Raw genomic sequence first — 15,033 nt, forward strand, 5'->3', positions numbered from 1 at the left:
TACCCTAACAGAGTTAGTCACTGAATGACCATACAGAGATCTTTGATAAAGACAGTGTCATGTCCATAAGACATGAAAGAGATCCTAAACTGAATCAAATTGTACTTTCTGCACATTTAATAATGGACTTTGCTGGAGCAAAAACATGGCTGCTGCAGGTCACATGATTTGTACGGTGGCTACAGTTCTGGAAGCTTCCAGCAGCAATTAGAGGACAAAGCTCAACCCTCATCCTCATGGAATCTCTCACCTATCATTGTGTGAACCCATTAGAGTCAATGAAATAAGGCAGCAGCATATGTTCTGTCTGCCCAGCCTGGACTTATAACAAGAGAGAGCCATCGAAACTTGCTATATGTGTGGAGGTGCTAATAACCACCATCTATCTCCTAAGGTGAATGATAGATTTTGACCAGAGGCATAGAAACTGATTGTTACCCTGAAAATGTCTCATCAATGGGCAACATCACATGACCTAAACTTCTTTAGCCTTTGGAAAGTTTTAATGTTACATTCCTGAACTCCAAGGGCAGTCTGCTATTAACATCCAACCTGTCAACATCAAAGCAGGACTCCAGGCTGACAACAAAGCCTGTCTCAAGTCAAAACCTTGTTCTCTGGAAGATTCCTGCCATTGCCTGTAGAGTGGACCAAGTCTCTGGATACCAACCCCAACTTGCTGCGTCAGCACCAACTTTAAAGGAATTCTGCAACTCCTGCTTTCAGCTAGCTAAACCCACCTGAACTTTAACTCCTAAGGTGAAGGAACCCTCAGTGGACTCTGACATTCTGGACTCTTGACATTCATGTGAATTAATATCCACATCTTTGTTTTTTTTGTTTTAAGTTATTCCTAATTGTAAAACTCTTTTCTTTCCTATCTCCTGTGTATGCAGTTGCGACAATCTCCCCTGTGTTTGAATGCATGAATAAACAATACTTCTGATTTAACCCTAAAGAGAGTTTGCTGCGAGTCACTTTTAAATTAACTTCACAAACAGAAGTCTGGGGAAACACGCCAAAGCCTATTTCAAAAATTAAAACACCTCTGCTTAGGACATAGGGCGAGAAAAATAAAGGAGTTTAATTTCCCCACTCTCCCTTGCCCTAACAACAGTATTATGGTGTGTGGGAGAGGGGATAGACTTGAGATGAAATAACTCTTATTCCTAATGCACCCAAGAGGGTGGTGGGGTGAGTCGGGATGGGAAGGGTTTGGAGTAAAGTGTTACAGTGAGTTTGAGAACCATCAGACTGTGTAACAGTGAGGGATACAGTTTCAATTCTTACCAACTCTGGAGTTATCAATCTTCGGTGGCCCCTGCTGTAAGAAAGTGCCAACCAGAGCTCGAGTATCATGCACAAGGGAAAGATGATGTTGTCATTGGGGTACTCAGGACTGCAGTGAAAGATTCTTGAGCAAGTTACTAACCTGACTGTTGCCTGCGGATGCTCATGCTCCAAAGTTCCCCCACCACGCCGATAATAGAAAGACTTAATGAGCTTCAGTTCAAAACGTCACTTCATTTTATTTCTGGTTGAAGGTCAAATCTAGAAAGTGTAGAGGTGATCTTGCCAGGTTAGTAAGGTGCTGAGCACTATGCGGGAGGGAAAAGCTGGAGGGGTTAATGAGCACATGCTATTCTCCCACCCCGTGGGCAGCTCTGAAGGATTTTGCTGACTGCATGGTTGGTTGTGATTTGAACATTGTGTTCATATCTGATAAACAATATGTCATTCTCTGTAGGCCTTTCTTTTTGTCTTAATGGGTAATTACAGAATGGAAGGGTTCTGGGTTGGCATACTGAAGCCAATAGCAATAACCCTTTCTCTGGATACTGATGCTGTAGCTGTCCTCAGTGGCTCTAAGCTAAGGAGGGGAAAATGGCCAGGTCTTCTCCTTAAAGCTGTCCAGTAACCTCTGCTGGAGTTGCTCAATGTGGTTGATTTGCTCGGTGTTTGGGCTTCTGTGTAGAGTAGTTACTTGGGCAAAGGGCTGCAGGGTTTCGCTGCACAGGAAACATTAGCCCAGTGCCTTTTCAGGTGGTAGAAGGGAAATTGGATAAGAGGGGGAAGAAATGAAAGAAATGTCTCTTCTTTTCAGGAGCTTATTCGGAAAGGAATTCCGCACCATTTCTGGGGGATTGTCTGGCAGTTACTATGCAATGCGACTGACATGCCGGTGAAAAATCAGTATTCAGAGTTGCTAAAGATGACCTCTCCCTGTGAGAAGTTGATCCGGAGAGACATTGCTCGCACGTACCCAGAGCATGAATTCTTTAAAGGACAAGACAGTCTCGGACAAGAGGTGCTGTTCAATGTCATGAAGGTGAGAGATGAGACTTAACTCCAACCCAGTTATGATTTCCTCATCCCTTTGCTGAAGACTTGTTTACTCCAACCTTGATTATTCCTATTCTCCTCTGGCTGGCCTCTCAGTTTTAGCCCCCTGTAAACTTAAGCTCATCTAAAGCTCTGCCCATATCTGAATTCACATCAAGTCTCATTCATCCATCACCCCAGTGGTCACCGACTTAAATCGTCTCATGGGTCCAGCAGCACCCCAAATTTAAAATTCTCATCTTATGTTCCAACCCCTTAATGGCCTCGCTCCTCCCTATCTCCATATCCTCCTCCAGCCCCAACAACCCTTTGAGAGCTGTGCACTCCTTCAATTCAGGCTCTTGTCCATCCTCCACTTCCTCCATCTCACAACTGTTGTCTGTGTCTTCAGTTGTCTTGGCCCTAAGCTCTGGAATTCCCTCCCTAAACCCCTCTGGTTCTCCGATCTCTCCTGGGTTTACTATATAGATGCAAGCTTTTGAAGGCAAGTTGCTGGGTTATGGAAACATTTTGTTGGGGAGTCCAGTGTCTTGTAAATTATTCATGTTGGATTGATTGAATTTCTAAAAGTACACCTCACAACGAGCAGGCATGCACACCCTGGAGCCTGTTTCCAGGTACAGCAGCTGCTTGGCCTGGATGTTGAGTGAAGCTTCACTTTGTGACCTTTGTAACTTCCCCAATTACAACATTTTGGCCAAAAAGGATGTGTGGTTTAGATTTGCTCTATAAATTCACCAAGAGAATCTCTCCCGTGGTGAAACAGTAATAGAGTAAATGGGAGCAGAAGTTGTGAAGGGACATTGATTGATTAAGGAAGTGGGGAAAATCTGTGGCAGATGGAGTTCAGTGTGGGGTGGGTGCGAGGTCACCCACTTTGGACCTGAAAAAGTTAAATCGGATTATTTACTAAAGGCGAGAAACTGGGAACTGTGGAGGATTATTTCCTCTGGTGGGGGACTCTGGAACAAGGGCCCACAACTTTAAGATTAGAGTTGGGCCACTAGGAGTGATATAAAACAGTGCTGGAAATACTCAGCAGGTCAGGTAGCATCTGTGGAGGGAGAAACAGGTAACATTTTAGATTGATGACCTTTCACAAGAACTGGCTCAGAAAGGCCATCAACCTGAAATATTAACTTGATTTCTCTCTCCACAGATGCTGCCGGACCTGCTGAGCATTTTCTGTTCATAATTCAGATTTCCAGCATCTGCAGCATTTTGCATTCAGGGGTGATATCAGGAAGGCCTTGTTCACACACAATGGTGGAAATCTGGAACATTCTCCCCCAAAAAGCTGTTGAGGCCACTGTGGCTTTTCAGAACTGAGATTGATAGATTTTTGTCAGGTAAGGTTCATGTTTGGAACAAAGGTGGATAAATGAAGTTAAGACATAGATCCGATTAGAACCACATCAGTCCTAATTCAGACAGGTCTGCAATTTCTCAGGATATCCTACTTTTTAAAAAAAGTCACAAGACTTTGCATTCCTCAATTCGATCCCAACCTGAAATAACGGATACTGGAAAGTGAACTACATTTCCCAACACTGAAGAGGCCATCACTGACACCCCCTCAATGTTGTCTTGCCTCTGTGTGCAAGGAACATCTACTTTTCTGTTAGATAGCTCCCTAAAGGCTGCTCTAAAATGGTAACTTATCATATGGGGACTCATGCTTACACCGTGGGCTACAAAGGGTTATGTGCTATGCCACGGCATGTAAATGAATTTCTAATTATATTAAGATGCACTGATGAAGGGCATTGTTTAATTAAGTACTTAGAACACTTATAAAGAGAGACTGCTGGGACACTTGGTTGGTTGTGTAAGGGGGATGAAAGTATCCCTACGGAGTCTCACTTGGGTTCGGAGCTGTACTCCAGACATAACAGGAATGAGTGACAATGCCAAGTAACGTGTTAAAACAACAATTTTATTGAATAGTGAATGATTATTGAATAATGAAAATTAAGATAATGATAGTGATATAACAATTATAATTGATTTAAAAAAAAAGTAAAAATAAAGATAACTTTATTGAAAGGAGAAAGCACTTTATATATTAAAAGGAAGAAAGGCAACTCTAATAATACTATATTACAAGCATATATATTATTTATATATTATATATATTTATTATTTTACAAATGTTAACCTCAAACTGGTCTGCTTACAACAACTCCCCAGAATGGATAACTGCAAATTAGTCTGTCCCACGACAGGAACCTAATTCGGTAAAATTCCCTTTGGTTCATACATCTCAAAGTCTCCAAATAACCTCACAGTGGATGGGTACTGCAGTCAGTCACTCTGTTCCTGGCCATTCCCCCAGCAGCCTCCAGTGGTTGACTATCCCACTCTGGCTGCAGCACTGAATCCTGGAAGCAGCGTCCCTTTTAAGCCAGATTTCTTGCTCCACTCCAGTCTTTCGCGACCTTGTTCAGATCTTCTCAAAACAGGCCTGGTAAACACATGTCCTTATCAATTCTCCTCACAGGCACTGCAGGCTCTCAACAAATTTGCCTATTCAAGTTGTTTACACATCCTTTGAACTGCCATCAGTCAGGCTGCATGTCCATCAATCAAACTTCATCTCCTGATTCCACACCATAGTTGACCGCCCCATGTAAGCCTAATCATTGTCCTGGTTGTAGTTCAAGGATCATCGAATACAGTAAGTAAAGGGACTTCTGATGAATAAAAAAATAACTTTTTCCCCATTAGATTACTAAAATAACAGAGTCGTAAACCAAACAAGAGCTGTGGATGGCCCAACATGGAAAACAAGGTCTTGGGAAAACACGTCCCTACTGATTTGTGCTTTGATTAACTAATCAATAATAATCACAGCTAGGTTTAGATCAATGTCTCCAAAGTAAGATTCAATACAAAATAACTTTAAATATTCAACCTAGACTTAAAATCAAGAGCAAAGCAGAAATAAAATGCAAAAATACAAAATTGCAACAATTAGTGGCTGCTGTCCTCAGGCCTACAGTAGATAGGAAGCAGACGGATGGAATGCTGCATTCTGTAAATAAACCTATTATCAAGAAAAGTATTAGTGTCTAGCCTCGTACTTCTTCAAGTGGCTTGGGATTGGAATAATACAGCACATCTTTAAATTATCGACTCAGTGCTGGGAAATGGAATGATGGATACGGGGAAGTGAATTCGATGTTGGGATCTCATTGAGGGCTGCAATGTCATTTCAAATTAAACAAATTTCACCCTTAGAGTAAACACTAGACAAACAAGACTAGAGTCATTTAATTTGCAGCAGAGAAAGCAGCTGTTCACCAATTCTTGAACTTGAGCCGTTCAAGCCATAATTCATTTCACTTTTACTTCCCCGTGTACTTTTATACTCGATTTGAATTACATCGACAACACCAAATAGAGAAGTTAGCACTGAAAGAAGTCGAATTCAATGAATTTGAATCAAAAGCAGTAAATTTAAGCTTAAAAGCTGGTGTGTGTAACTCTTACCTGTGCACCCTCACGGGTTGACGGTATTCCAGAAAATATACAATGGTTAATGTACCCAAGGAACTCAGTGTACCAAGGGATGGCCTTTTCCCTAGATTCTGTCACGTGTGACTGAGCAGCCTGACTGACATGTTACATACTGCGACAATGGGCTATGGGCAATGGAGGTATGTCTGACTCATTATCACTTTATTATTAGCACACGGATAATAGTCACATTGACAATTGTCAAGGAATAACCCATGGAGGGTTTTGCATCGTCATAACCTGCAAGGTGAAAACTTAACATTTACTAAGCTGTACTCTTAAGATCCATTATAGTGCAATCTCGTTCATGTATACCAGGTAGTGCAAATAATTGAACAAGACCTTGGATAGGTTGGTTCTATAGGCCCTTGTTAGTTTGACAGACAGAGCTTCCAATATTCCCATTATTGTTAAGCAGCAATATAACTGTCTATTAACCATCACTGTGCTGCTGAGTCACCATGTGGTGTAAGTATCTGAATTTTCTCCCAGGTTTGAGACTGCATTCAGTTGCTTTGTTACAGGCATACTCTCTAGTTGACCGTGAAGTTGGATATTGCCAAGGAAGTGCATTCATTGTGGGGCTGCTCCTCATGCAGGTTAGTGTGAATAATTTCTCCAGTGATGTACCAGGGTCAGCAATTCCTGCTGAACATTGTAATGGTATGGCGCTTGTGTCTAAGTATCTTAGTGTAAGGTCTCGACCCTTTCCCTGGTGTTTCAAGGATCAGCTTTGTTAGAGCAATCTTTTATTTCAGATATTTGATCCATATGGATTTCAGCAAAGCCTTTGACAAGGTCCCACATGGGAGACTTATAAAGAAGGCAAATGTGCATGGGATACAGGGTAATTTGATAAGGTGGATTCAAAATTGGCTTAGTTGCAGGAGACAGAGTGTGATGAGAGAAGGATGCTTTAGTGACTGGAAGCCAGTGTCCAGTGGCGTACCACAGGGATCTGTGCTCACCCTATTATTTGTCATTTATATAAATGACATAGATGACTATGTGGGAGGTAGGATTAGTAGGTTTGCGGATAACACAAAGATTGGCCGGGTGGTTAACGGTGAGGTTGAGTGTCTTGGGCTACAGGAAGATACAGATGGGATGGTCAAATGGGCAGGTAAGTGGCAGATGGAATTTAACCCTGAAAAGTGTGAGGTGATACACTTTGGAAGGAGTAATTTGACAAGGAAGTATTCAATGAACGGCATGACACTAGGAAGTTCTGAGGAACAAAGGGACCTTGCCGTGTGTGTCCATAGATCTCTGAAGGCAGAGGGGCATGTTAGTGGGGTGGTGAAAAAGGTATAGGGGACACCTGCCTTTATCAATTGAGGCATAGATTACAAAAGTAAGGAGGTCATGTTGGAGTTGTATAGAACCTTGGTGAGGCCACAGCTGGAGTGCTGTGTGCAGTTCTGGTCGCCACATTATAGGAAGGATGTGATTTCACTGGAGGGGGTACAGAGGTGATTCACCAGGATGTTGCCTGGGATGAAACATTTAAGTTATGAAGAGAGGTTGGATAGACTTGGGTTGTTTTCGTTGGAACAGAGAAGACTGAGGGGTGACCTGATCGAGGTGTATAAGATTATGAGAGGCATGGACAGGGTGGATAGGGAGCAGCTGTTCCCCTTAGTTGAAGGGTCAGTTACGAGGGGACATAAGTTCAAGGTGAGGGGCAGGAGGTTTGGGGGGATGTGAGGAAAAATTTTTTACCCAGAGGGTGGTGACGGTCTGGAATGCACTGCCTGGGAGGGTGGTGGAGGTGGGTTGCCTCACATCCTTTAAAAAGTACCTGGATGAGCACTTGGCATGTCATAACATTCATGGCTATGGGCCAAGTGCTGGTAAATGCGATTAGGTAGAAAGGTCAGGTGTTTCTCATGTGTTGGTGCAGACTCGATGGGCCGAAGGGTCTTTTCTGCTCTGTGATTCACATAACCAGGTGTTCTGCACACAGGATGGAACTTGCTTTGTGCAGTATTAACCCAGTGAACAGGCCTTGACTGATGCTCCTGTATGAAAGCAGTGTGTAGAGTGTGTAATCCATCTAGCCCATTGAGATTAAACAAACAATCAGAAACTTGCCAGGTAGTCAGCCTAATTTTAGGGCATTATTATTCACAGCAGGCATCCTGTGAAAGATGCTGCCTGAACTACACCATCATAAAACTGAAATGCTGTCAAAGAGTAGTCGAATATTTATTCATTGACATTGTCAGGATGTAACAACCAGTTTTATGTGGATCCTTTAAAAATCTGTGAGTGCTCCAGGTGTTTATTCTGTTAAATGTTATAGCAATCTTGTAGACCTAGTAATCCCATTTCAAATAGAGTAACAGAATAGCCTCAGGGGAAGAATTTAAAACCCACATTTTATTCTCGCCATAACTATTTCCCACAGCTCTTCCAAGGGATTGTGTAAAGAGCTGGAAGCTTCTTTTACACCTTCTGTATTTGCTTCTTTGACAATGAAATCTTCCTCAATAATCGCTGCTCTTTAGCCAATAGCCTTATGGTTTAATTTGAGCCTGTGCAGAAATGAAATTGTTTGCACGTTTTCCCGGTGCCTCGCCTGCAGCAAATTTCTCTTTCCTTTTATAGATGCCCGAGGAAGAAGCCTTTTGTGTGTTTGTGCGTTTGATGCAAGAATATCGATTGCGGGAGCTCTTCAAACCCAGTATGGCAGAGCTGGGACTCTGCATCTACCAGTTTGAGTACTTAATACAGGTAACCAGCTGATTCCTACAAAGCCAGGCGTTGCATTCGAGAGAATTGAGAGAGAAACACTTGGAGTAAACTGAGCAATCCTTGCTCACTCACAAAAGCTTGGAGGTATTTTTCAAATAGCATTTTAAAGGAGGAAAGCCAAGTTCAGAAGCAGCGAAGTGTAAAGAGGGAATTCCAGAACTTGGAGCTGAGGCAACTGAAGGTCTGGCCACCAACGGCAGAGCATTAAAATCAGGAACGCACAAGGGAATTAGATGAAGACAGATATCTGAGGGCTGTGGGGTTGGAAGACATTGCAGAGGTAGAGAGGGACGAGACCACGAAGGGTGAGAATTTTACAGTCAAGGTTCAGGTCAGCGAGGACAGGGGTGATAGGGAAACGGGACTTGGCGTGAGTTGAGAGGCAGGCAGCAGAATTTTAGATGACCTCAAGTTTACGGTGGGCGGAACGTGGGAGAGCAGCCAGGAGTGGGTTGGGATAGTCAATTCTAGAGTTAGTGAAGGCATCAATGAGGCTTTCCAAAGCAGATGAGCTGAGTTGGGGGTGAAGTCGGGCAATGTTGCAGAGGTGGAGATAGGTGGTCTTAGTGATGCAGGAATGAGAGGCTGGAAGTTCACTGCATGTGACACCAAAGCTGTGAACAAGACTGGCTTATTCTGAGACTGTTGCCAGGGTGAGGGATGGAGTTTGGAGCATGGACCAGAAACAATGGCTTCAGTCTTGCCAATGTTTAGTAGGAGGAAATAATGAATAATGAATGCCTGGAAGTGATTGCAAGCTATGTTAGAAATCTGAACTCCTAAATGAGATTAGATGTAAAATTACTGTAATGCGGTGCACCACAGAATGGATGTACGGGGCAATTGACTTCTGTTTTCTTCCTAACAAATTTATCCTTTCAAGCCCGCAGCAGGGTAGGATTACAAGACTGAATTGATAACTCCCAGTTATTTACAAGAGCCATAGAGTCAATTTATGGCACAGGAGGAGTTAATCTGGCCCATCTAGTCTATGCTGACTGTCCGTGGAGCACTCAGTCCCATTCCCCCGCTCTATTCCCCAAACCCTGCAAGTTTTTTTCCTTCAAATGCTCGTCCAATTTCCTTTTTGAAATAGTTCATTGTCCCTGTTTTAACCACACTTGTGAGCAGAGTTTTCTAGGTCATGACCACTCACTGTGTACAAAAGCTCTTCCTCTCGTTTCCCCGCATATCTTAGCCAAAACCTTAAACCTGTGCCCCCTAGTCCTTGCACTATCAGCTAATAAGGATCAGGTTTTTCTGACCTTAAGACACTTTTTATCCAATTAGACACTGACCCTCTTATTCCATGCATCACAATTTTGTTAACCAGTCTTTTATCTGGTACTTTTGTCAAAGGTTTTCTTAAAACCCATATAGCTGACAAACCATTGCATTCCCTTCATCAACCATCTCTGTTACTTCAAAGAATTCCGTTAGTTTGTCGAGCACAATCTGCCTTTTGCAAATCTGTGCTGGAACTTAATTAACCCAAACATCTCCAAGTGCCTTCAGTCACTAAAACCCTCCTCATAACTGATGTTGAATTGACTGGCCTGCAGTTGTCAGGACTGACCTTGCCTTTCTCCACTAAGGGTGTCACATTTGCCACACTCCAATTCTCTGGCACCTCACCCATATTAAGGGATGATTGGAAAATTATGGCAAGCCCTTTCTCTATCTCCACCTCCACTTCCTTTAGCAACCTGGGGTGCAAGCCGTCCAGATCAGATGACTTATCGACTCAAAATGTAGTCAGCCTATGCGATACCTCCTGTCTCTCAATTTTCACCCCATTCGTTACCTCTACCAATATTTTGTCAGCTTCCTCTTCTTTCATAAACACTAATGCAAAGTACTCATTAAGTATTCTAGCCTTACCCTGTGCCTCTGAGCATACATCACCCTTAGTGCCTTTCGGACCCACTCCATCTCCTACCCGGTGACTATTTATGTGCTACTGGAAGATTTTTGGGTTCCCTTTTACGTTGACTGCCATTCTGTTCTCATACTCTCTCTTTGTCAGTCATATTTTCCTCTTCACTTCCCCTTAACCTATTGTATTTGATCTGTTTCTTGCTTGAAGAATTCACTTGACATGCATCATACACCCTCCTTCCTTTTTTGTTTCTTCGTTTTCTCTATATCTCTTGTCTTCCAAGGAGCCTGGGTTTTGGTTCCTGTGCCTTTCCCTCCTGTTGGAATGTACAAAGTCTGTGCCTGAAGCATCTCTTGCTGAAAGATCACCCATCGTTCTGTTACAGTTCTTTCTGTCTTTCTTTGGTTCCATTTTGCCTTGGCTGAATCCCTTCTGATCCCATTGAAAATAGCCTCTTTCAATTTAGATGTTCTACCTTACATTGCTTCTTGGTCTTTTGCATTACTAGTCTAAATCTTACGATATGATGATCACTCTTGCTCAAGTGTTCCCCCAGAGACATTTAGTCCACTTGGCCTGCCTCGTTTCCCAGCACCAGATTTTTAAAAAAAAATTAATTCACGGGATGTGGGCTTCGCTAGCTGGGCCAGCATTTATTGCCTATCCCTAGTGGCCCTTGAGAAGGTGGTAGTGAGCTGCCTTCTTGAACTGCTGCAGTCCATGTGGTGTAGGTACACCCACAGTGCTGTTAGGGAGGGAGTTCCAGGATTTTGTCCCAGCGACAGTGAAGGAACGGCGATATATTTCCAAGTCAGGATAGTGAGTGACTTGGAGGGGAACTTCCAGGTGATGGTGTTCCCATCTATCTGCTGCCCTTGTCCTTCTAGACGGCAGTGATTGTGAGCTTGGAAGGTACTGTCTAAGGAGCCTTGGTGAATTCCTGCAGTGTATCTTGTAGATGGTACGCAGTGGCGCTACTGTGTGTCGTGGTGGACGGAGTGAATGTTTGTGGATATGGTGCCAATCAAGCAGGATGCTTTGTCCTGGATGGTGTCAAGCTTCTCGAGTGTTTTGCAGCTTGCACTCATCCAGGCAAGTGGGGAGTATTCCATCACACTCCTGACTTGTGCCCTGTGGATGGTGAACAGGCTTTGAGGAGTCATGAGGTGAGTTACTCACTGCAGGATTCCTAGCCTCTAACCTGCTCTTGTAGCCACAGTATTTATATGGCTAGAACAGTTCAGTTTCTGGTCAATGGTAACCCCCCCCAGGATGTTGAAATTGGGGGATTCAGTGATGGTAATGCCATTGAACATCAAGGGGCGATGGTTAGACTCTCTCTCGTTGGAGATGGTCATTTCCTGGCACTTGTGTGGCACAAATGTTACTTGCCACTTGTCAACCCAAGCCTGGATATTGTTCAGGTCTTGCTGCATTTGGACATGGAGTGCTTCAGTATCTGAGGAGTCACGAATGGTGCTGAACATTGTGCAATCTTCAGCGAATATCCCCACTTCTGATCTTATGATGGAAGGAAGATCATTGATAAAGTAGCTGAACATGGTTGGGCTGAGGACACTACCCTGAGGAACTCCTGCAGTGATGTCCTGGAGCTGAGATGATTGACCTCCAACAACCTCAACCATCTTCCTTTATGCTAGGTATGACTCCAACCAGTGGAGAGTTTTCCCCTGATTCCCACTGACTCGAGTTTTGCTAGTGCTCCTTGATGCCACACTCGGTCAAATGTGGCCTTGATGTCAAGGGCAGTCACTCTCACCTTACCTCGGGAGTTCAGCTCTTTTGTCCATGTTTGAACCAAGGCTGTAATGAGGTCAGGAGCTGAGTGGTGTCAGTGAGCAGGTTATTGTTAAACAAGTGCCGCTTGATTGCACTTTTGATGACCCCTTTCATTACTTTACTGATGATGGAGAGTAGACTGATGGGGCGATAATTGGCCGGGTTGGCTTTGTCCTGCTTTTTGTGTACAGGCCATACCTGGGCAATTTTCCACATAGCCGGTTAGATGCCGGTGTTGTAGCTGTACTGGAAAAGCTTGGCTAGGGGTGCGGCAAGTTCTGGAGCACACGTCTTCAGTACTATTGCTGAAATATTGTCAGGGCCCATTGTCTTTGCAGTATCCAGTGCCTTCAGCCATTTCTTGATATCATATGGAGTGATTCAAATTGGCTGAAGACTGGCATCTGTGATGCTGGGGACCTCTGGAGGAGGCCGAGATGGACCATCCACTCGGCAGTTCTGGCTGACGGCCACAAGCTTATCTTTTGCACTGGTGTGACTGAGCTCCCCCATCATTGAGGATGGGATATTTGTGGAGCTGCTGCCTCCAGTGAGTTGTTTAATTGTCCCCCATCATTCTGGTTGTGGCAGGCCTGCAGAGCTTAGATCTGTTGGTTATGGGATCATTTAGCTATCACTTGCTGCTTGGCATGCAGGTAGTCCTGTGTTATAGCTTCACCAGGTCAACACCTCATTTTTAGGTCTGCCTGTTGCTGCTCCTGGCATGCCCTCCTGCACTCTTCATTGAATGATGTTCTTGATGGCAATGGTAGAGTGGGGGATATGTCAAGCAATGAGGTTATGGATTGTGGTTGAAGTACAATTCTGTTGCTGCTGATAGCCCACAGCCTCTCATGGATGCCCAGCTAGATCTGTTCGAAACCTATCCCATTTAGCACAGTGACAGTGCCACACAACATGATGGAGATGGGACGTCGACTGTGCAGTAGTCACTCCTACCGACACTGTCATGGACAGATGCATCTGCGGCAGGCAGGTTGGTGAGGATGAGATCAAGTATGTTTTTCCCTCTTGTTGGTTCCTTCACCACCTGCAGAAGACGCAGTCTAGCACCCATGTCCTTTAAGGCTTGGTCAGCCACACTTGGTAATGGAAATTGAATTCCCCCACCCAGAGTACATTCTGGCCCATGCCGCCCTCAGTGCTTCCTCCAAGTGGTGTTCAACTAAGCTAAGGGAGGGCGATGATTAGTGAATCAGATGGGTTTGATGGTCATCGTTAGACATTTTTATTGAATCCCATATGCTGTGGCGGGATTCGAACCTGGGTCCCCAGAGCACTGACCTGGGTCTCCGGATTGTTAGTCCGACGACTATACCACTGCGCCATCGCCTCCCCTGCAACCATCCTGGTCAGGCCAAGAACATACTGGCCAAGGAAGTTCTCCTGTTCACATGTCAGAAATTCCTTCCCCTCTTTACCCTTTACTCCAGCATTATCCCAGTTGATATTTGGGTAATTGAAGCTCCCTAGTATCACTACACGATAGTTCATGTATATCTCTGTGATTTCCCTGCAGATTTATCCTCTATCTCTCTCTCTTTTTGGGCGCCTTCAGAATAGCCCCAGTAGCGTGATCTGTACCCTTGTTGCTTCTCAACTTGAATCAAATCGGTTCTGCCCTTGCCCTGTGAAGGATATCCTTTCTTTCTAATTCTACAATGTCTTCCATAATCAGTACTGCCACTCCACCTCCCTTGTTTTCCTTCCCTGTCTTTCCTGAGCATTTTATATCCATGTATATTGAGTGCCCAGTCCTCAGCATTTTTGAGCCATGTTTCTCTTGTTGCCACTACATCATATTCCTACACGGCTGTTTGTGCTTGTAGCTCACCAACCTTATTCACCAAAATATCTCAACTTTGTGCATTTACATACATGCATCGCAAACCTGTCTTTGTATTCCTGCTTCATCGTGCTCTCCTAATAGGGAAATACCCCATTCTCTGGTACAGTCCAACACTCCATTTATGCACCTTATTCATCTTTTCTGTTTCTATACGCTGGTGCCCATCCACCTGCCAATTTAGTTTAAATCCTCTCCAACCACACGAGTGAACTTCCCATCAGGGCAATGGTCCCAGTCCTGTTGAGGTGCACCTGTCCCTTTTTGACTAGGTTCCTCCTGCCCCAGTACCGGTCCCAATGTCCCAAGCCGTCCCTCCTGCACCATGCTTCAAGCCACGTACTGATCCTCCCTATCTTCCTATCTCTACTGTCACCAGCGCCTGGCACTGGGAGCAATCCAGAGATTAATTCTGTGATGGTACCCTCAGGGTCATACTTTCCAACATCTTCCCTAGCTTCTGAAAATCTGACCATAGAACCTCAATATCTGCCCCCTCTACTTGGTGACACTGATATGTGCCACAACTTGTGACTCCCTCCCTTCCCTTTGCAGAGTGTTCTGTCTCCTCTCTGTGATGTACTTTTCCCTGGCACCAGGGAGACGGCACAGCATGTGGAACTCATGATGACGAAACCTGGTCTGTCCCCCTAACTATAGAATCTCCTATGACAACTGCATTTCTACACTTTGCTGTCCCTTGCCCTCTGGTGCCATGATCTGACTGCAACTCTTTAAGGTATCGTCACTCCCAGCAGTCTCCAATCCCAAGTCCCAGTTTGAGAGCGGCGCACACCCCGAAGTCTCCACTTCCTGCCTCTTCCTGATGGCCGCCCGTCTCCAGTCCTGATCTCTCACTGCCTGTGTC

The 15,033-nt window shown here is 44.4% G+C and overlaps 1 protein-coding gene across 1 annotated transcript in view; it reads left to right on the forward strand.

Annotated features, from left to right (window-relative positions):
• The first annotated feature begins 2,144 nt into the window (after positions 1 to 2,144).
• Positions 2,145 to 15,033, forward strand: part of LOC144668738 (EVI5-like protein) — a 96,624-nt gene continuing 83,735 nt past the window's right edge. The window contains exons 1-3 of the mRNA XM_078531068.1: positions 2,145 to 2,329; positions 6,387 to 6,461; positions 8,473 to 8,598. Of these exons, the coding sequence (XP_078387194.1) occupies positions 2,177 to 2,329; positions 6,387 to 6,461; positions 8,473 to 8,598 (354 nt within the window). The 5' untranslated portion in view covers positions 2,145 to 2,176. The remainder of the gene's footprint in view (positions 2,330 to 6,386; positions 6,462 to 8,472; positions 8,599 to 15,033) is intronic.

The sequence above is a fragment of the Cetorhinus maximus genome, chromosome 28 (assembly GCF_964194155.1).
Source record: "Cetorhinus maximus chromosome 28, sCetMax3.hap1.1, whole genome shotgun sequence".
Classification (NCBI taxonomy): domain Eukaryota; kingdom Metazoa; phylum Chordata; class Chondrichthyes; order Lamniformes; family Cetorhinidae; genus Cetorhinus; species Cetorhinus maximus.